General features: G+C 40.4%; 1 protein-coding gene across 2 annotated transcripts in view; it reads right to left on the bottom strand.

Moving 5' to 3' along the window:
• Positions 1-629: 629 nt before the first annotated feature.
• The window catches only part of LOC101481875 (activin receptor type-2A), an 84180-nt gene continuing 62999 nt past the window's right edge, over positions 630-21810 (bottom strand). For both annotated transcript variants that reach the window (XM_076880118.1, XM_004563328.5), the window contains 7 exons: positions 16067-16210; positions 14260-14403; positions 10082-10227; positions 9869-9983; positions 8626-8764; positions 8401-8531; positions 630-8042 (listed from right to left, as the gene is read on the bottom strand). In XM_076880118.1, the coding sequence (XP_076736233.1) occupies positions 7848-8042; positions 8401-8531; positions 8626-8764; positions 9869-9983; positions 10082-10227; positions 14260-14403; positions 16067-16210 (1014 nt within the window). In that variant the 3' untranslated portion in view covers positions 630-7847. The remainder of the gene's footprint in view (positions 8043-8400; positions 8532-8625; positions 8765-9868; positions 9984-10081; positions 10228-14259; positions 14404-16066; positions 16211-21810) is intronic.

Genomic DNA, 21810 nt, shown 5'->3' with positions numbered 1-21810 from the left:
ATTTAATTGCCTTTTCTTAAACATGGAGCACTGAGCATTTAAGCAAGGCTTGTAACTGAGTGAAGGGACCTGTGAGTATCAGCCTTAAGAAGAGCCAATCTAATTCTCTGAATGAGAGGAAAGGAGGTGACTGTGCTCCATAGTTCAGAGCCATGACACAGGCACAGCCCATACCTTTATGAACACAGTGTACCCGTCTTCTGATGGCTGATTCCAGCAGGATAGCACACCATGTCACAAAAGCTCAGATCATCTCAAACTGGTTTTATGAACATAATGACTTCACTGTGCTCAAATGGCCTCCACAGTCACCATATCTCAGTCCAATAGAGCAGATTTGAGATGTGGTGGAACAGGAGATTCTCATCTGCAGTAACTGTGATGCTAACAAAGAATTAAGACAAAAGTACTTAATCTAGTACTAACAAGGTGTACTTACACCTAATTGCATTGGTTAGGGTTTACCTCTTAAAATCTGATGTATCAAAATTTATTTTATGACTTTCCTTTATTAAAAAGTCCCTAAATATGAAAACCAAACTGTTTCCAGGAAAACGCCAAGCCTCTAAAAAGAGTTAACTCCAGACTGCAGTGATTCAGAGAGGGGGAAAAAAAGGAAAGAAAACACATTCACAATCTAAAAACACATTTATTTACATCACGTGGATCACTTCAGCTGATAAAAACCATGGCCGGCTAACATTAGCCGAGAGTCGCAGCGCTAATCAGGGATCAGTCCTGCCTCCTCTGCCATAATGTACACAGGGTTCATGAAGTTTGTTTCCTCTGCTGTAACACTTTTTCAAGAGATTTTCCTCTCATCCCTTCTGTGAGGTCAGGATGAGGACATCCTTGAAGCTGGTAAAGACTCATTCCTACTCAGGAAAACCCAGTGGGCTGTTTCTTTTTTTGTTTGTTTGTTTGATGTACTTCACTTTCCAGTTTGAAATTGCAGACCTTAGTTTCTTTCTTGTTTTCACATTTTTTTCTCAGTAACATAAAATGTACAGTCACATGTATCAGGAGCAAAGAAAAAAAGACATTTTCATCACTGAAGAGAGGATTTTTTTTTTCTTTTTAAAACATGACACACTGAAGTTTCATGTTCAGACTGATCAGTTTCTCCCAGCTTTAAACAACCTGTGAGCATCATTGGCATTGGAGACAGTGTTGGCAGACCCGGGATAAGCGCTGCAACTCGACAGCCTCGAGAAATGTGGGGTCAAAGTAGTGTTTTTGTTTTTTTTTGTTTTGTTATTTTTTTGATTTGTTTTGTGGGGGTTTTTTTGTAGAAATTTCAGGCCTGGTAACCAGACTTCTCTTACTGCCAAGACAGTCTTGTCGGTGGGGGTCAATGGAGTTCAATGTTTCCTCTAAAACTCTTTACCACCAGCAGGAAAAAGGAGGAGACTGGGAAGTTAGAATGAAATAACCTGTAGTGGATGATTGTAGTAGCACGTATGGGAATATTGCAACAGCTCCTAAAGAGCTTGGAGGGCTTTTTAAAATGTAACCATCAGGGGATCCAAGCAGGCTCCCAGAGGAACACCTTTGGCTGAACCATCACAATTCGTTTTCTTTCTGCCTTACAAAGTACTCCAATGAGCCTCCAGCTTAGTGAAGGGAAACTTTTACAGGCCTGGGTGCTGAGTCAAAACACAAGAAAAGTATAAATGAATGTAGAGGAAACACTGAAGTTCAACACGCACTTATAAAGATTCAGCTCAGAGTATATAGTTGATACAGGTATTTATGTCTGTACAGATCCTAGACTGCTTAAAATAGTGGGGGCAACAAGACACAAATGTTTCACTGTTTATATGCACAGCAATGTGAGGTGCTGGGCTGGAGGAAGTCAAGGTAGAAACATGTAAAGCTTCAACATGCGCAGGACCCATCCATACACCTTTAAATATCCAAAAGATCCATCCTTTTAACTCCTCTCAGGTCACCAAGTCAACTGCTCCTCATCAGGATAAGGCTGAAGTTGAAGATAAATTATACAAATCAGGAGGGTCGAATATGACTGGACTATTTTCCAAAGCTGGTCACCTCAGCTTTTGAGGTGACCAGCTATCTTGCAAACACTGATATCAACACTGCCTCGCTACTCGCTGCACTATCCTCCTGAACGAAAGACACAATCTCCACAACAGTGCCAGAGATCAAAACAGGAAACTCAGAAAGTGTAATTTAATCTGGTAGCTCCTGCACTAGCTGAAAAGGTGACAAAACCCCTGATGCTATTAGCTAAAAAAAACACCAAAGTGTGGACAGTGGATATGACAGCACTTTTAGTGTTCACCAACATTTGCAAGGGCGAGAACATTGGGTACAACAGGCCCTGCAGGCTGTCAGTTGTCGTTGCCATCTAGAAAGCTGTGCAACCTCTTTTGTGAACATTTACCAATCAAGAGGATTCTCATGAGCATTTGTCAGGGGTGGGGTGGGGTGTATCTCTGCTGGCATCTTCATTACAGAGACAACATCCAATCAATTACATTTTCACTGACTTGATTAACTGGTGCTTCCAAAGTTGAATCACTCTAGCAGGATCCATTTCACTACCCATTGCTGAGAAACTGGGTGACTGGGTTCAGTTGGGGGTGCTCACAAGACCACTGACACTGAATAATAATTCTTTAAAGCTTCTTCTAGACAAAAAGTTAATTTAAAAAAAAAATTCTACCTTTTCCCCCTACAATGAAGCTAATTTTCCCAATAAAGGAGATTCAAGAAGAAGCTGCTAGTTTAAAGAAAAATATACATCTACTACATCAAATGTCTCAAATGCTTTCCAAAAATTTCCAGAGGAAAAACTTTACCTCACAAAATTTAAATATTTGAGCTATAGATCCATAGGGCCATGTTCATTCTGGACTATTTTAGAAGCGCCACCTATTAAAATGAGATGTTCCGAATTCTTGCGTATTTAGAAGCTCTTTTGGTGAAGTTTCCTAACTTTTCAGTGCAAGAAGTTAACGCTACAGATCCTCAAAGTTCAGTTCAGCAATGCATCATGTAGATGCTCCTTTGGTGGAGTCAGAACAGGCATGGTTCCTGAGGGGAACCAATGGATGGTAGACGAGATTGTCGTCAATTGCTTTAATTGGGTACTTGATCAGGTGAAGACAAACAGAACCAAATATCTGCTTCGTTTTGGAAGTTTAGGTGCTAAAACAATGGTAGGACCAGAGGTTTTTGAGGACCTTTTTTTCCCCCATCGTCCTTTGGATGGTCGGTTTGGTCCTAATGGACCACAGAGCCGGTACAACCGAGAGGTGTATGAATGGATGTCCAAATACGCTGGGCTTTGCAAGTTTCTACGGGACAGGGCACAATCACACGAAACCAGCCAAACGCAAAGCCCTCTAAAGTTACACAGGGCCGGGCTCAATCCATCGAAGTACACACAATACTGGAATCCAGGAGTCTGAAGAACATTCATTCTCGGTCATTTTGTCCATAGACTGAATAGAAAGAAGCATGAATAAAGTTTATATCTTTTTCTTTTTGAATCAATTAATGAAAGTAGTTCCTGAATTACAACTGAAAACCCACCCCAAACCCTGAAACCCCAACAAAAACCAAAGCTCATGCCAGAACTTTATTCCGAGTTGCACTTGAGCTCCAATCCCCAAAACCTCAGGCCAGTAAATTAAAAAATAAATACAACATATCAATATGCAAGGTCACGGATAAAAAAAATAAAATGCTACAAGTTATTTGTGTGTGTGTGTGTATTGAAATTCACTCCTGCAGCTGATCCTACAGAAGTGTAGGGTAGTTTGCGGCACTGGTTGCATATAACTCGCTAGAACTTAGAAAAGCATAGTACTGAATCCCTGAATGGTATTTGTCGGTTTGGGTCGGTTTCTCTGAGCGCAGTTTAAACTCAAGCCGGAAGTCTTTCCCCTACAGTGCTTAGGATGTGACTGCCAACCAAACAGCAGCGAGTTTCTTTGCTCGTGGCTGATAAGATTTGTCAACCACTTTGGCAGGTAACCAACCAGTTTGGAGGCAGTTTTTGGATATCCACTTGGCTGCTGGAACACTGGTGAGTAGGTTTTGCATTTGAGGACACAAACATGGGAACTAAAAAGAATAATACTGGTGTTTTTCCCTTATGTTGGTGTCATTCAAGGATCCTTTTCGTTCTGCAGTTCAATCTCCCTTTGTGGGACAAGAAAACACATTGTGGTGGAAATGAGGAAGCTTCTTTGTAGCCTTATTCTGTTTCTGTCTGTCAGACCTTCAGGGAACAAATTAAGTTTACCCCTAAACTGAAACCTTTCACCTAAATCAAGAACATTTAGAATTATTTTTTTTAGCAACCTGGTTATGATTTTAATTTATTTGCCATAGTTTCTATACTGAAGAAATCCCTGCAAGTGAGGTAGTACTTACTGAAGGGCTGCTGGGGTTTGCAGTACTGATCGTCCCCGACTGTTCAAGCTTTGCGAGGACCTCTGACAACGGGTGCTTTTGAACAGCAGTGGAGCAGCATAAGGAAGCGACACTGATGCAAAAAATTGTACTCATGCTACAATATGTAAATAAGATGATGGCTTCAACTTCCTTCAGGTTTGCGGTGTTGTTGCAATATGGTGTGCGGAAATAACCTCAAACTTATGCTGCCAAATTTGCTTAAAGAACTTTTACAGTTCAACTATGAAGATCCTTTTTTTGGAATCTTCTAGATTTAGGTGGGATAACTAAACAATTTGGCCCTGATTGGTACAAATGTTGGCACACATCTCCATTCTCCAAACATTTAGCTTCATTACAGACTTTTTTGTGCAAAATGAAAGGTTTTGCTCAACTGATCACTAATCAATTTAATGTCTTAGTGTTTTACTTGTATACTTACTGGCTCTTGCTCACCAAAACGTCATAATACAGTGCTGTAAAGAAAGCCTCACTGTCTTGAATGTGAATGGTTTGGATAGAAAGAAGTTTCTTCATGCCCCTCCCCAAGTATTTTCTAACTGCACACAGAGCTTTATTTTAAACTGTGATATGTGAAACCGTCCCAAAGCTTGAGGAGAGACTGCAGGTCTGCCGGCACCAGTGTTCAATATCCCTCAGAGGAAATAAAGACTCAAAAACGTCATTTGTCGCCTTCGCAACAACGACAGATACATCCGTTTTGCCTGACATCTACAAGATTAACTAATATCGACATGTAGAAATGGCACCAGGATGAAAGACAGAAAGGAGAGATCCCCTCGTCTCCACTCATTTAACCATGGTTAGCTGTGTGAGTGTGCCGGTTGGGTCGGCAAGGGTTTCAAACTGTCAAGCTAAGTGGTTTTAGGGGTTTCTAAGAACTTTTACTTTGAAGGGGAACATTATTGGTTTCTAGTACGTCTCAGAGGTTAAATAATGAGTGTTTGCAGATAAGTCGGCGTCTTCTCTGCAAGCTATAGGTAACCAAAGAAATCACAAGGAGGGTTTTGGTTGTCATGGGTTCACCAACTGGTTTCTAGGCCTGTGTTACCAAGGCCCTAGGGAAATAACCCTCAAATTCCAACGGCAGTGGGCCAAGCTTAAGAGAAAGCATCAAAACAAATTAATTAAATCTAAACTGGAACAGTGCAGAATGAAGGTGGTTAAAACATAGACCAGATTTTTGGTTCTACAGATACATTAGGTCAGGTTGACTGTGTTGGTTGGGCAGGTTGATATTTTTTCCTGTTTTTAGTAATATCTCTCTTCATTTTTGTGGGAATTAATTCAGTGGTCTGCATCCTTGATAATTCAACTTTCCTTTTTTTGTAATGAGATCAGTATGACTAATGAATGCTGTGGGGATCTGGCATTAAATGACTGGTGGAACTTTGTCAGAAAAAGTGGATAGTCCTAATATAATAATATAATATCTCTATCATGTGACGGTTTCTTTCAGAAGATGAGATGAATAAGGATTATTTTGAACTGTGATTCATGCTTGGCTACTTAAAAAGAATGGGGAGCAGATTATGTCCACCTTTTAGTTATCGACCAACCTTACCTAATACAGTTTTCTTCAAACCGACTAAAGACACTGAACTATTACCGCACGGCTAAACCCTAACAAGTGGAGACGAGGCAAGAAAGAGACATAGGAGGCGCAAGATTCGGCGAAAGAGGAGGTACTCCAGTTCGAGACAGATGAGGATGTGAGGGCGTGGTGTTGAGTAGCAAAGATTCCTGAGGTGTATCCAAAGAGAGCAGAAACTCTTAATTAAAAAAAATAAAATAAAATAAAAATAAAAAGATGCGTGCAATCAAATCAAAAGCAAGCTGGCTCAGCTAAATACAGGCACAGTTCCAAAGTAGGGCTGGGTACCTCTGGAAACTGTACTTCAAATTTGATACCTCCTAAAAATAATCATGCCAGGTGACCTCGTTTTTTTTTGTTTTTTTTTTGTTAATCTGATTTTTCTAAATAGAATCAAACAACACATAATTTATTTCACAATGAATGAACAAGAATATGACCCGAGAGTTTGATATCTCTGATTAAATATCCAAAAAAATAAAAAAGAAAAGAAAAAAGAAAAAGAGAAGGTATCATTACAGCTGGCACCCAGCGCTAATCCAGAGAGAGATCTCATGACTCCAATTCAAGCTAGTCAGCAATGGGTATTTACTCTCTGCTGACGGCTGACACGGCAAACAAAAAAAAAAGAAGAAGAAGAAAACTTTAAACGACAACTTCATTATCATGGGTGTGGGCAGGGTGTGGGCAGGGTGTGGGTGGTGGTGGTGGTGGTGGGGGGGGGGGGGGTTCATGAGTTTATCCCGCTCTCATGAACATCTGATAGAAGCAAAAAACAAAAAACAAAAAAAAAAAAACAACAGGAGAAAGTTGAAGTAGACACTGAGAGAAAGGAAGGGGACGAAGAAGGGAAAAAGTTGTGTTGTTTTTTTTACGGTTTGTATGGCCGTGTGTGTCTGTGTGTGTCTAGGCTTTGTTGATTGACGAAGGGCCAAAAGGTTGTAAAGGAAGTGCGAGCGATGACCATGACCAGGGAGAGAGGGACTGATTTTTTTTTAAAACTGTCCATCTGAACTGAGGTATACCTGGTTGAAGGAGGTTTATGGTTTTTATCGTCGTAATGCTTGAAAATGGACCCCCCTCCCCATTCCCCCCCCCATTTAAAATAAGCTTGATTACCAAGTTGTCTGGGTCCATAATACACTATGTACAGCAGCATTACACTATAAACATTCAGAAGCCGTTGCTTATTGGCAGAACGATAGTCTCCCAAAAAAAACCAAAAGAAAAAGAAAAAAAACACACGAGAAAACAGCAAATGTATCAAGAGCCGGACGCTCGTCTTTTCTTTTTTTTTCTTCTTTTGTTGTTTTTTAACACTAAAATGCACCGAGAGTTTTGTGAAATTTCTCTGAAGAATCTTCTCAGAGCAGAACACGTCGCCCTCCTACATCTGTGTGTGTGTCTGTGTGCGTGCGTGCGTTTGCATGTATATGTGTATATAAAAACAATACATGATCAAAGTGTCCGTAGAGTGTTGTCCCAGCATGTCAGTGCTGTGGCTTGGTAAAACATCCTGAGTGAGTCCGCTCAGGATGGCAGAGAGTTCAACGTTAAAATCCTCAAGCACGCCTATCAAAATGAGGTGGATGTCAACTGATGTGGTGAGGCGGGCGCAAGGGGCGTTTCCTGAATGCGAGCAGCGGCCCGCACTTAAAAGAACAGGAAGGAAAAAAAAAAATCAAAGGAGAAGAAGAAGAAGAAAACCCCCCCCACAAAGCCAACCAACCAGGGTTGGCCATTTATCCCCTCGTGTTGATCTGTGTTTTCGCTAGAGCTCGTCTGGCGTCGGCTGATTGGCTGATCATAAGCTGGACTCCTTGGGTGGGAGGTCCACGTTTGTCACCATGGTGACAACCGTGACGATCTCCTCGGGGCCGATGACGGGCGCCTGGCGCTGCATCTGTCCGATGCGCTCTTCGACGCAGCCGGCGGACAGGCGTGCCTCGGCCTCGTGGTCCCAGCAGTCCTCGATGGTTTCGCAAAGCATGGCCAGACCCTGTGGAACAAAGTTCAGACGAACGTTATCCAAACAGCACCACGATATCTCAGCTGGTTGTGGTTTCTGGAGTTTGAGCATGGACACAATGGAAGCGCTCTGCAGTGGCACAAAGTGGGCGGGACCTATTTATAAACTTTCAGGCAAGTGACTGAAGAGACTATCCAATGAAAGTTCATAATACTTTGTGTTGTTCTTACTCACTGTCATTTTGTCCTGTGTTATATGTTGTTTGATTATTTCAGGTGTACATCAGCTGTTCTTTTTAAATGTGCTATAGAGGGAACCATTTTAAATCATGCTGCATAAATCAAAGAGCTATGGGACAGTTTCAACAAACACTCCTCTAATTTCTCACCGTGTGTTTCTGCCAGCAGTCTCGCAGGCAGGGCCGCAGTTTCTTATGCACCACCACCTCCTGCATGTCCTCCAGAGATGGGTGCTGACCCACCTCCTCCTCAAAGGGGAGCATGTACTCATCTACTGGTCCTGGAAACATGTGCACGTGTCCAAAGTTAAAATTCGGACGGAATAAAAATAAGACAGTGTGGATAAAACCTGACTGGAGTGCTTGTGGATTTACCGTCGGCAGCGGTGCACCGTGATGCCAGCTCCCACAGGACGAGGCCAAAGGCGTACATATCGATGCGCAAAAATGAATCACGCTGGAAGTTGATTGCGCCCTCCAGGACTTCGGGAGCCATGTAACGTCGTGTTCCCACCTACAGGTTCCAAGCAGGAGTCCAAAGATCAGCACTGAGATAAATAGCTACATGACCACCAATTAAAGCAGACCCAGCAAAAACACTGCCAAATAAATGTGTTTTCACTGCTTTACTGTGATTGTCCAACTTTCAAAAATTGAAAACCTCATCATTCAAATGAATCCCTCCAGGGCTGCTTCAAAAATTTCTGGCCTATGCTGCCACCCAAAGGAGTCTACAACTACTGTCTCAAAGCACGAATAATAAGTTTCTCTCTAAAATGGATGTTGGTGATTACAGCGAAATGAACAAATAGCTTAAAAAAAAAGAGAAAAAGATCAGGCCTCAGGTCTAAATACTCAGTTTCAGTTTTCCGTTATTTTTGTCCCCCCCCCCCCCCCCCATTTTCCCCTTAAGACAGGGTCCAGTATGAGATAAAGAAGGGTTATTTTGAACTATAAATCACGCTAAGCTAAGATAAACTACTGACTATTGCAGTTTCAGGAGGAATTGAAGTTGTACTGAATTGAAAATTCTAGAACATAATTTAACATCAACGAAAAGACGTAATTATACATTAACAGGAAGATTCTGGAAAGTCACTGACTATTAATAGAAAGCTTCTAAAATATATTGGAAAGATTATAGAATTTCACTGTACATTAACAAAGAGAATTTCATTGTACACAAAGGGAAATATTTTAGAATTTAACTGCATTGATGGAAATGTTCTAGAATGTCACTGTACACTGACGGAAAGAATCTGACTGTACTTTGATGGGAGGATCTAAAATGTCATACATTAATGGACGTATGTCCTTTTACAATAAGGGAAAGATTCTAGACTGTAATTATTGATACTGTATAGATGATTTTTTTGTGTTATTCAACTTGTCATTTAAGATTGTTGTGCTGTGCAGTGCAAAACATTTGGAAGACTAAAATATTATAATAATGATAAACCAAATTTTCAGACAACATAAACTGACATTGGTTGCTTAACATCATTGCACAAATAAGCTGGAAACAGATGTAACTGGGTACTGCCTGTAAACATGCCTTCAAACACAGTGAAATGGTGGATGAGAGACAACTATATGAAGTTTTAAGTGTGAGCTATACCTGTCCGTGTGTGTCTCCTGCTGATTTTCCTGCCTCAAACTTCAGAGCGAGGCCAAAGTCAGCTATGCAGGCTGTCAGGTTATTCTTCAACAACACATTCTTACTTTTAATGTCCCTGAAAGAACGCACGACACAGGAAATATCCCTTTAGCCCAGTCAAACTAATACAGGAGTCTTGATAATCCACAGATGTTTATGTTTATGGCAGTGTACCTGTGAGCGATGGAGGGCTTGTGCCCGTCCTTGTGTCCTGGGATATCTTCGTGGAGGTAGGCGAGACCGCGGGCTGCTGACTGAGCGATGTGGCAGAGCTCGTTCCAGGACACCACGTTGGCCTTCAGGTAGTCTGTCAATGAGCCCTAGTGAATGAGACAGACAGAGAAGATGGGTGTCAGCGGGAAGAAAAAACAGAAACACTAACTTTACATTCAAAAATGGGCATGTAGGAAAAGGGGCCCCAAAACGTGCCCTTTGCCTGTCGCCCAGTCCACACTGCACGTGTCCCTAATTTCTGTTGTTGTTGATAAGCTGTACCTGTCCAGACCCCATGAATCCAGGCCTGGCTGCCAGACGTCCCCGTTTCTGTTCTAGCTTAATGCCAGTTTCAGGTGAGGTTATCCAGTGCCAAATATTCTGTTTCAATGGAGTTTCTCAAAGCAAGACCCCTCCCCTGAGATGACCCTACCAGGAGTTACTTGGCATCTTCAAGTCTGAGGCAAAACTCCCCTTTGGGTTGGGGGAGAGACGGTGCTCCAAGAGAGCGAATGCACAAGATCTTATTCACGTGTGATGGAAGGGCCGGAGGACGATGGAGGACAAAGCAGATCACTAACTTGTGTTTAACTGTTACAGAAGTTTTAATGTTTATCAGCTGAAATCTAGAAATGTGTGATGTTATAAATATATTCAAGAGTCAGAGTGATGGAATGAAAAGATTAATTAATAGTACATTAAAAGCTGAGCTGCATCAGAGCATGCAGTATTCTCAGTGTGGTAATGGAAATATCTCTAATGGATGGAAATTCACCAAAGCTTTTCTATTTTTTTTAGTTTGCAGCTGACTCCACAAGATAAAACAATTATACTGGATGTACAAGTTTCAATATTGACATTTTTTAGATGATTATCGAAGAAGAAAGAACTTCTGGAGCTCAATAAATCCCCTAGAGTGCAATAAATGACATTTACGACCTACAAGGCGTCCTCTTAAAACCACAGCGGATGCTTATTGTCCTCTCTGAATAACGGAGCTCTGATAACGCTGATTCAATGACCTCCTCCATGTGATCACTTATCCTTTGTCTACTCATGAAGAGCAGCATGTGCCTTACTCTTAAGTATTAGAGCGAAAAAGTAGAAATGCTACTGTAGATCTGGAGATTTGAGCATTACAAGGGAAAATTCATGCTTACATCTAATTTACTAATTTGTCTTCTGTCCTGTTAATGCTCATATTTTATATTTACTCATATTTCTGTGCTGCTGCTGTTTCCCTCACACCTTTATTGACCATTTTTTATCATAATGAGAGTTAATAATGTAGAATAAAAAGTATAAAATATATTTGTTAATCTGTACTCCTGTTAGTGTTTTTCTTTAAATGTCATCTACAATGCACAATGACAATAAAGGTCTTGAATTTTGAATGTCAACACAACACAAGGTCACCAGTGGAGGCCAAAGGCAAATGTAGTTTTGTTGAGTGACCACTAGAGGGCATGCAACTCCAACACATCATCAGCTGAGCTTCAGATGAAAGCTTTCCACTGTGTGTGTGTGTGTGTGTGCATATTCTGCGTGACAGCTTTTAATATCCTTGCAGTGGAAATATATGAAAAGATATAAATTACAGGGGGTTTTTTTTCTTCGGCAAGCTGCTGCATGTGCACGGCTCCACACCATAAAGCTGCTCAGATGCATCAAACATAAATCAGCTGCGACAGACGCCAACACTTCGACACCTGCTCTTTTTAGGTCAAAGCTTAAAGACTTATGCTTGCAGAATAATTACAGTTTCCTCCTTTAAAGCTCCAGTGTTATTCCCTCTAGGAGAGCTTCACTCCACTCCAGAGCTGAGTGCCTTTCCAAGAGTTGTATTGTGAGTGTTAAAGCCTCACCGCCACACCCACAAGCTTTTAATTTTTCAACCTTTATTCACGCGATGAAGGCTCCTTAGGAACGCTGATTCAAATCCTCGGTCTAGCTGGGAAATTTCGGGCAAGCCAAGCGTACAAGAATCACTCTCCACTAGGTTGGTAATGACTCTCAAAACACAGAGGCACTTAGAGCCCCGAATGCTACAAAGGCTGCAGCATGGAGGGTGAGTGGAGTACAAAAGGGGGCTAACACAGCTCAAACCCACTTTCTAGGCACCAAAAAAAAAAAAAAAAAAAAAAAAAAAAAAAAAAGAAAGGCAACATGAGGCGTATTGTAACTATAGATTAGATCTTAAGGCACCAAACAGAATCAATAAAATGTGAAGGTTTCATGCATGTTTCCCCTCTTTACCAGTGTTTACAACTTTGTTAGATGGTCGCCCTGGAGCTTTTTAGATCTGTGTGCAACTGCCCCCCCCACAAAAACCCCCCAGCAAACAACTCAATAACATACACTAAGCTCAGCAATATGCTGAGCTTACATGGACACAAACAACCCAGTTAGTGGGAGAAATCAGGCGGGAAATCAGAGAATTGTTTTACATGTACACTGTGACTGGAAAACAGATCTGAAGCGCTCCAGTTGGATGCGTTTTAAACAACACTTGCAACGGTTTCTAACCTTTTCTTCAGCTGTGGAAACTTGAGCCCAAGTTTATTGAGTTTTAACTCTTTTACTAAGATGTATACCGGCTTTGATCTCTTGATCTTACAGCTATCTTTTTAAAGGTTTGAGTGGCTGTGCCAGGTTTAAATGCAGGTGTATATCATAAATTTGATATGGATACATATGGATAAATGCTCAGTAAACATGGACTCTTATCAGGACTTGTTGACACAGTTCAAAATGGAACTAAAATAAGGTCGTATAGACATCCAGACCATCAGCTCAACATGTTGCTTGGGTAGCAACAAGAAAAAAGTAGGGATCATACCACAGACTGTATATAAAGGATGGAGACGGCCACAATGACATCAGTAACGAACACTAGTGTTTTAAACCTCTGTGTTTGTTTTTTTAAGACAGAAGTAACTATACTTTATGGAAGCGCATTTCTGCCACTGAAGAAAATTTATTTGGCAACACGTCAAAATTTATAGTTACATAAAAAAAAAAAATTGTAACTCAAAAATTTGGGTTAGCATCTCAAAAGTTGAACTATATATTTGGGTTATTTATCTCAGAATTACAACTTGACAACTCAAGATTGTGGGTTAGCACATTGAAATTCAACGCAGTAACTAAAAAACTGATCAAAGTTTAGATGCAACTCCAATTTTGAATATCTCAAAAGTTCAACTTAACTCAAAATAAAGGTTCAAAAAATCTTGAAATTATGATTTAACTCAAAAATGTGGGTTCGTTTGCTCCACAAAGCAAAAGCAAAACAATAAAATGTGATAAGAATTTTAACAGTTAAACTAAGATAGAGCCAAAAACAGCACAGAGGGATCAAGAAGCTCTGTAAATAAAATAATTACGACTGACTAATGCAAACTTAAAAAGACTTTTTAAAATATAAATAGATGACTTATAAAAACAGTCACCCTGTTTTTTAATTTAGGACAACTGGCTATAGAGACAAAAACTGCTTTGTGGTCGCCAACGTGCTTATATCAGCTATAAATTTTGACATTTTAACATGGCGATCTATGGGTACTGACTCACTTATGTAGTCACCCTCTACTGGCCACTAGAGAAACTGCAGTCTTTAAACCCAAAGGCTGCCCCCGTGAGCACGCCTGCTACTTAACATAAGCAACAGCCTGTTTATTTTAATGAACTAAAGCAGTGATTGCACTTAAGATACCCCAGAAAAAGCAAAATTAAACACGTTTTTGTTTTTCTTTTGTTTGTCTTATTCGCTCCTCTTTATCTGATGGTCTTAAATCAAGCTGAACTCATAAAGCAATTTTTAGACCTAAATGACGTATCGATGTAAAAACATCCTGAAACTGGTTTGAAATAGATCCACAGTGTAGTAGACAAAAGCCTGGCATACAAAGCAGACTGAAGGTTCAGCATGAAGCTCAGGTCATCGAGCCTGGAGGTCTGAGACGTCCCCAAAGTGCGAGAGGTTTGATGAAGCAATGAGAAAATATACAACATATAGAGGAATGAATGCATTAGAAATACAGTCCGGTCTCCTATAGTGTACTCTGCTTTAGTGCACTCAGATTGAAAATGACTCAGTAAAGAAAAGAATATGCATCTCTGCAGCCCTCTCGGCGTACCTTGTCGTGGTAGGCGGTGATGAGCCACAGCTCCAGGTCCAGGTTGTTGTTCCTCTTCTCCGCACCGATAAAGTGGAGGATGTTTTCGTGCTTCATGCCGCTCACGCTGTAGATCTCGTACTCGTTCTGCCAAGACAGCTTGTCCTAGACACGAGCACAGAGGGAGAGATGCAGATGTTATTCATGCCGCCGTGCCACCCAATCAACAAAAACACGTACAAGCCAGGTCACGACTAGTGTTAGAAAGTTTGGGAGATGCAGACTGATTTTAGTCTATTCTTTGTTTTACATGCTGCTTTATTATTACTCATTATTAAAACAGCCGAGAAGCTCTAATTCATCTCCTAACAGAGACACTCGGCACCCAAATAATTCCAATAATATTACTCAAATATAAAACACATTTTTGCTTATCAAAAGGTCAGAAATAACAAAAAAGGGGATGAGTTATAAAGTTTCCACTAGAAAAGCTGTCAGACTTGTTGGCTACAAGTTTAATTAGCTGTTTTTCATTTATTCCCCGCTTCCAGCATGAAAATAATGGATACACTAGCCCAATTTAAAAAAAAAAAAAAAAAAAAGCTTATCAGAAGAATTTTCCTGTAACCAAACTAGATTTTACCCAGAAAATTAAACACATACAGCCAGAGTTGGTACAGTTTCTATTCCTTTCTATTTCCTTTTGATTTCATTTTAGTTTCAGTTACTTCCCAGAGTGGATTTGCTTGTTTTAGTTTAGTTTTTATTAGTTAAAGTTCCTCTAACAGCCACTAGAGGCTGGATCTAAAAGATTTCCAGAATTGTTAAAAAAAACGAACAAAAATGGTTTTAGCTGCTTTGGTTAGTTTAGTCCATCAGAAAAACTAGGTGAGGTGACTATTTTAATCACGCACTTTGTTTAAATGACATGAAAAGACATGTCCATAAGTGTCAAATATAAGTCCAGAATCACTCCGGTAAAGAGTAGAATTGGACAGTATTGGAAAACGTGAAAGTGTAATTTCTGGGCTTAAACATACATTCAAAAATTAAATGGATCCTGTTCCTGTTTTGTCGACTATCTACAACAGAAATGTCTTTTCTTTTAAACGGGTGCAAATGACACAATTTATTTCTTACAATTTAAGAGATGTGCTGAAATATTTATTTCATTAACTACAGCAGTATGTCTTTGATGTTCAAAATGTTGGGCACACCTGTTTTAAGACCTTAAATTACTATAAATCCCTTTCTACAGTATTTATTTCACTTCAATCGTATGTATTTATTTCTATTCTGAAAAAAAGGTGGCTGCCCCTCCCTCTGGCTCTGTCTATGACTCCTTCCTGTTAAAAAGGAGTTTTTCTTTCCCACTATCGCCAAGTGCTTCATCACAGCGGGTTCGTCTGATTGTTGGTGTTTCATCTCTGTTATTGTAGGTTTTTTACCTTACAATATGAAGGGCCTTATTTTTTTTTGACTGTTGTTGTGATTTGGTGCTATATGAATAAAACTGAATTGAATAAACTGTCATATATCAAACATGATAACTTTTTGACATATGAAGGCAGCGGTGACAGGCTACAGTCATTAGTGAAGATATGTGGACAGGCATTTGATAAATGATTAATACTCACAATGTGTGTGTTTTTGAATCACCTCCTTTACTTCTTATAGTTGTTGCTTTTTTTTATTTAGTTTTGCCTTTATTTGATAAGACAGTGAACATTTTTCCTTTAGTACTTTACTTTGTGGGGGTGTAAGAGTTGTCAGGCTAATGTAACAGTTGTAGTAAAAAAACAAAAAGAAGAACCATCAGCACGTGTACCTGGATGGGAAAGATCTTAACAGCCATGTATTCGTTCAGCAGTTGTGCCTTCCACACACAGCCGAAGCGCCCCCTGGCTTTCACCTCGATCAGCTGCAGAGGTTTGTGTCCCAGAATTGGGGACGGGGGTGAGGGTCCGGGATCCTGCAGAGAGATAGAGACGCAGGTGTTATTCTTTATTCTTTTTATTTATTTATTTATTTCTTGTCCAGAGCATTAAAATAGCACCGGGCTTACATTGAAGGTGACCGGGCTGTTTGGCTCACAGTGACAGCGTGCCTGAGGAGCTAAGGCCAGCAGAATTGCCAACGTCTCCACATCTTAAATCTTACAACTTACATTTATAGACTTCTTCCACAAAGTGGTGCCTCGGTGCTTTATCTACTTTTAAATTTCTGTTGTTTCTAATGAGGGAAAGTCCGCTTCAGGAGAGCTGCACATTTAAGTTTAGCCTCCATATGACCGTGTGAACACGGCATACCGAGCAGGGTTCGGATACATTCATTTTAAATTCAATTAACCCCCCCGAGGAGTTGCATTTGCTCAAGTTTACAGAAGCAGGTTTGTAACTGGAGGGTTGCCAGTTTAAATCCGAGAAACAGCAGATGAAATGTGTGCGCTGGCGGTGGTTGGAAAAAACAAAACAAAACCTGGAAGATTAACCGCTGAGCAAGGCACACAAAGAAATTGGGCAAGGGTTTAATTATGGATTTAATAAAAACATTTAAGATCCAAAGGCGGCGGGTCAGACCGCATGCGTGTGCTGTGCGTTCATGCTAATCCCACACAAACAAAAGTGAAAGAGAGTAAAGCCAAGTGTTCCAAATCTAAAGTAGGTTAAACACAGCTGGTGATCGGGATTAAGCTGATCACTTTCACATGTGACTTCACAGAGGAGGACAGAGGGCGAGCAAGGATAGCGAGACCTGGAGAGAGAGAAAGCACGCGAGAGACGGAGGTGGAGGAGGACGAGGGTGGGGAAGAAGGTTAAAAAGAAGCATGCAGTGCAGGAGTCACATTTCCAAAGGATAAAAGGTAGAGGAGAAAGAGTAGCACATGACTGATGGCGTTTTATGAAACCAGATACGCTGCTGTAAAACCTCGACTTTAGCTGCATGCCTCTGGTGTCAGTAAGAAAAGAAGAAGAAGAAAAAAGAAGAAGAAGGAGCTTTTTTTCCCTTCGCGATGTTCATGTTTTCACTTGAACTGAAGGCTTACAAGGTGCCTGATGAGCTGCAGCAAGTTTCAAGACCCCGAGGCCTGCAGGATCCACTCAGACGCGACGATAATATATCAGGAGTGCACTCGTGTCACTCCGAGTGTTTCGCTAAGCTCACGTAAAAGAAAGAAAGGGTTTCTCTTTTGAGTTTCTGCTGGATTTAACAGATTTAAGAGCGCTGCTCTAACCCACAAGGTTACAGAAGGAAAAGAAAAACGTGCATTTCAGGGCACAAATATTACCTCATTTCTGGATTTACCATCCAGGGTTTTTGGCATACGACCTTTCTTAAAGCCAGATCCAAGCCGCACACCAACTGTTAAAAATGAGCCCATGCCAAGGAGCGTTTAACAGCAGGAGCCGTTAAAAAAAAAAAAAAGCGCAGAGGAAGCGGCTACGGCAAGATTACTGCGGTTACAGGAGCAAACTGTGTATCCTCTAGTAACATTTATGAATTAGATTTTTATCAAGATGAAATTGAACTCTGGCCTTTAGTGCACACAAAACAAAGCGCTACTGTGTGGCTGAAGAAGCCTTAATGTGCATTTCACTAAATCTCATCATTTTATTACGTTTTGGCAAACACAAGACACTGTTTGAGAGGGTGGGGGTAAATCAACAAAGTTTTTAGAAACACAGCAAAATAACCTCAGCTGCCTCTTTTTCTTGGAGAAGTTGACTTTAAAGCAAACAAAAAGTGGCAGATTGTCTGGTCGGCTCAGAAATATTTTGCATACATCAAACTATTTTTTTTAACTACATATAATTAAATCTATGGATGCAGATAAAGAAAGGCTACAAACAAATTAAATTCAATTAAGTTTTGTTCCTTCTGCAGTGCAAGAGGACTTTTATCTAGTGAACACACGCCTACAACGCATCCTTCGTCAGGTCCATACTGAGCTAATCTTGTTTAATTTTGCCTCTGTACACCACCACAGTGGGTTTTAAATCAAACAATCAAGATATGATTCAAGTGCACAGTTCTGGTTTTGATTCATTGCATTTACCTGTTCAGTAAGTACAGCCATTTTTACACACAATTGTATGTGTCTGAAATTATGTTCCGAGCACCTTTATGAAACAAATAAGGTGCTGTCCAGGTTTTCCATCAGGCACATCTATTGCCAGGGACATCGGTTGGCTTTAAACCACATGGCTGTAGGCTAAATCCATTATAGATTTGGCCCAACTTTATGGCTTCCATAGGAATTAAGAGGGGGAGCAGCAGCCAAGCGCTGCTAATCAAATGCACTTCATTAACTGTTTATCAGCAAGTGTGAGCATCTCTATTAAAGCTCAAGTTTTGGTAGATTGCTGGAAGTTACAACAAGTTAACTCCAAGGTGAGACCATGCAATGTTCAGGTAACCATAACCCCCCCCCCCCACGATCTGCATCTCAGACTCTACAGGCATCAGTTAGCATGTTAAATATTAATTCATGACAGTACAATTGGAAAAAGACTGAATGAGTGTGGGTTGCTTGGAAGGGTTACAAGAGAAAGCCTATTCTCTCTAAAAGATCACGGCAGCAGGTTTCTAAACCCCCCATCTGAAAAATCACAAGAGTTCTGGAACGATGTCCTTTGGACAGACAAGACCAAAGTGGAGATGTTTGGTCATGATGCACAGCTCCACATCAACACAAATACCTCATACCAGCTGTTAGTACGGTGGTAGAGGTGATTTGGATTTGTTTTGCAGTGAATGAGTCGACCATGAACTCCTCTGTATACCAAAGTATCCTAGAGTCAAATGCGAGGCCGTCTATCTGACAGGGTCATGTAACAGGACAATGATCCCAAGCAAAGCAGCAAATCTACAACAGAATGGCTGAAAAGGAAAAGAATCAAGGTCCTGCAGTGGTCCAGTCTAAGTCCAGACCGCAACATGATTGAAATGCTGTGGTGGGACCTGAAGAGAGCTGTGCATAAGCAAACCTCCACAAACCTCAATTAACTGAAGCAATGCTGTAAAGAAGAGCGGGCTGGAATTCCTCCACAGTGATGTGAGAGGCTGATAAAGTTACACAGAAAATCATTACTTCAAGTTATTTTTGCTAAACGTGGCTCTACTGAATTCAAGACTCTTTATTTTCAATTATGCAAGCAAAATGAAATCATGGGGTGTACTGCATTTATTACAAGAGTGCAGAGTCTGGTGAAACCTTTCACATGACTGTATATGACTGCTGTGTTATTAGCACCTAACAAGAGCTATTATAGTTTATTTCATTCTAATTAATGCTTTTAAATTTAACGTTTGACTTTTCTTTTAATTTAATTTAGTTTCAGGTAGTTTTCAGAGCGGATCTTCTTTAGTTTTTGTTGCTTGAAAATTTTAGTTTTTTACTGTTTCAGTGTTAGTTTCAGACTTTTGTGATTTTAATTTCCCAAGCTCACAAAATTGTTTCAAGTTTTATTCCCTAAAGGTCTAATTTTATTTTTATTTTAGTTAACTTTAGCATTGCATTCACACCTAGTTTTAGTTTACTATAATAACGTTGCACCTCAAACCAAAAATTCCACAGAAACCTCTTAATATCCATCAAACGGATTAAAGTCGAGGTCTGAAAACAGACATTTATGATGGAGACGTGTTGCAGTCATGAGGTCTGTCTCGAGAAGGTGCACGTCAAACGGCCTTTTCTCTAGGACCAAGCTGCTCCCCAGGGATCGTGTTTTCAATTTGCAACATCTAAAAGCGTGTAAGAAAAAAAATAAATGAAATAATTGCTGCTGCTGCTTTTGGTAGATATATAGAGCAGGCTGCCCATTTCTTCTAGGCAGTGCGAGGGGAATGGAGGATTGGAATGGGAACTGGTGTGTTTACTTAAAGCCTTTTCCCTCTAACAGAGAGCTGTGAGGCAGACCTGCTGTCTGCACACTGCTTTCACACCAAATGCCAGCCAAATGACGAGGAAAATTACCCACCACGGTGCAGAGGTTGGATTTCAGAGCGGCCCAAACGCTCTCTAGATGGCAGCTTGAAAACATTTTTAAGAACACATTGTACTGACCAAAATAATCAAAGTATAGTTTCACACAAATGTTTCTATGCATCTGTTTTTGATACTGTTTTTAAATATAGGCATGAACTTTCAATGAGGATCAGATGAACTCAAAACTTCTTTTTTTTTTTTAAACAAATCATTTACTTGCCTGGTCCATGACTGGGGAGCACGTACTGTACTCACAGAAAGCTAGCTTCCAGTTTGGCGGCTGAGCCTTACTGATATTATTAACTAAAGTCGAAGGATTTGGCAGGCTGTTATTTCAGACCTTTGTGCATCAATGAACTTGACAACCTCCTGTCCTTTGGCAGGTGGGATAGGTTAAAGAATAACTGGACAGAAATCTGATTTCTCCCAGTCTGGACTTTTAGATCAACCTGCAGCAGCAGCAGGCAGGATAGATGATTGAAAGTGTGGTGTGATGTGCTTCTATAGCATCACATAAGAACCTTTAATTATATGAGTGAAATAATAGAAAATAAGCAGTGTTTTTCTTTTCGTGTACAACAGAAATTGATGGGGACAACTTGTTGTATATAAATGTTTCTGTTCACTTTCTTTGTAAGTTGGACTGTGTATAATCAGACAGATTCATTACCAACTGTGACGACCTTACTCACAATTATGTACTCTATTCTATGGTTAACTGAACGTCTTTATGTATCTGACGCCTCGGTAACGGGAATTTGTTTATATATGAAACCATTCAATTATTGTTGTTAACTGAATTTAACGTCTTTCCGCATCTGTTTGTGTTGCTTCCCTCTTAGTCAGGTTTCCTTCTTTAACAACTTAACTGCGCTAATGCGTTGACACCGTGCAGCCCCACGCACGGCGCCATCCACGTTAACTCGCTAACAGATATTTGCCGCATTAATGCGGTTATGCTGTTAACGTCATTTTGACAAGATTAACGTTGACGGCACTAATAAAAAAATATAAAATAAAAAAGACAAGGTGAATTAGTCTATCTTGTTTTGGAAGCATCTGCTGGATGTTTTAATGTATACGCAAGTAAACGTTTCTGTTTAACAGCATCCTCCTTTCTCTAGTGTGTTTTATTAATCTCTGTCTCTCTTCCACAGCAGGTCTTTTATCCTGTCTTCCTTCTTTCACCCCAACCGACTGCAGCAGATGGCCGCCCCTCCCTGAGCCTGATTCTGCTGGAGGTTTCTTCCTGTTAAAAGGGAGTTTTTCCTTCCCACTGTCGCCAAAGCACTTGCTCATAGGGGGTCATATGATTGTTGGGTTTTTCTTTGTATGTATTATTGTAGGGTCTACCTTACAATATAAAGTGTCTGTTACTGTGATTTGGCCCTGTATAAATAAAACTGAATTAAATTATATCTGATTTATGATCCTAACCTATTTAAAGGCTCCTTGAAGGTCATGCCTCAACGTTGACTTTGCAAGTGTATGCAAAGCCCGTGTAAAAAAATCTCACTATTAAGAGTAAACATTCCCATTCAAGTACATAATCCTAGCTAGAGTGGCTGCTGTAGGCCTGGCCT

The sequence above is a fragment of the Maylandia zebra genome, linkage group LG23, assembly GCF_041146795.1.
Source record: "Maylandia zebra isolate NMK-2024a linkage group LG23, Mzebra_GT3a, whole genome shotgun sequence".
Taxonomy (NCBI): Eukaryota; Metazoa; Chordata; class Actinopteri; order Cichliformes; family Cichlidae; genus Maylandia; species Maylandia zebra.
This window is presented reverse-complemented; position numbering and strand designations above follow the sequence as displayed.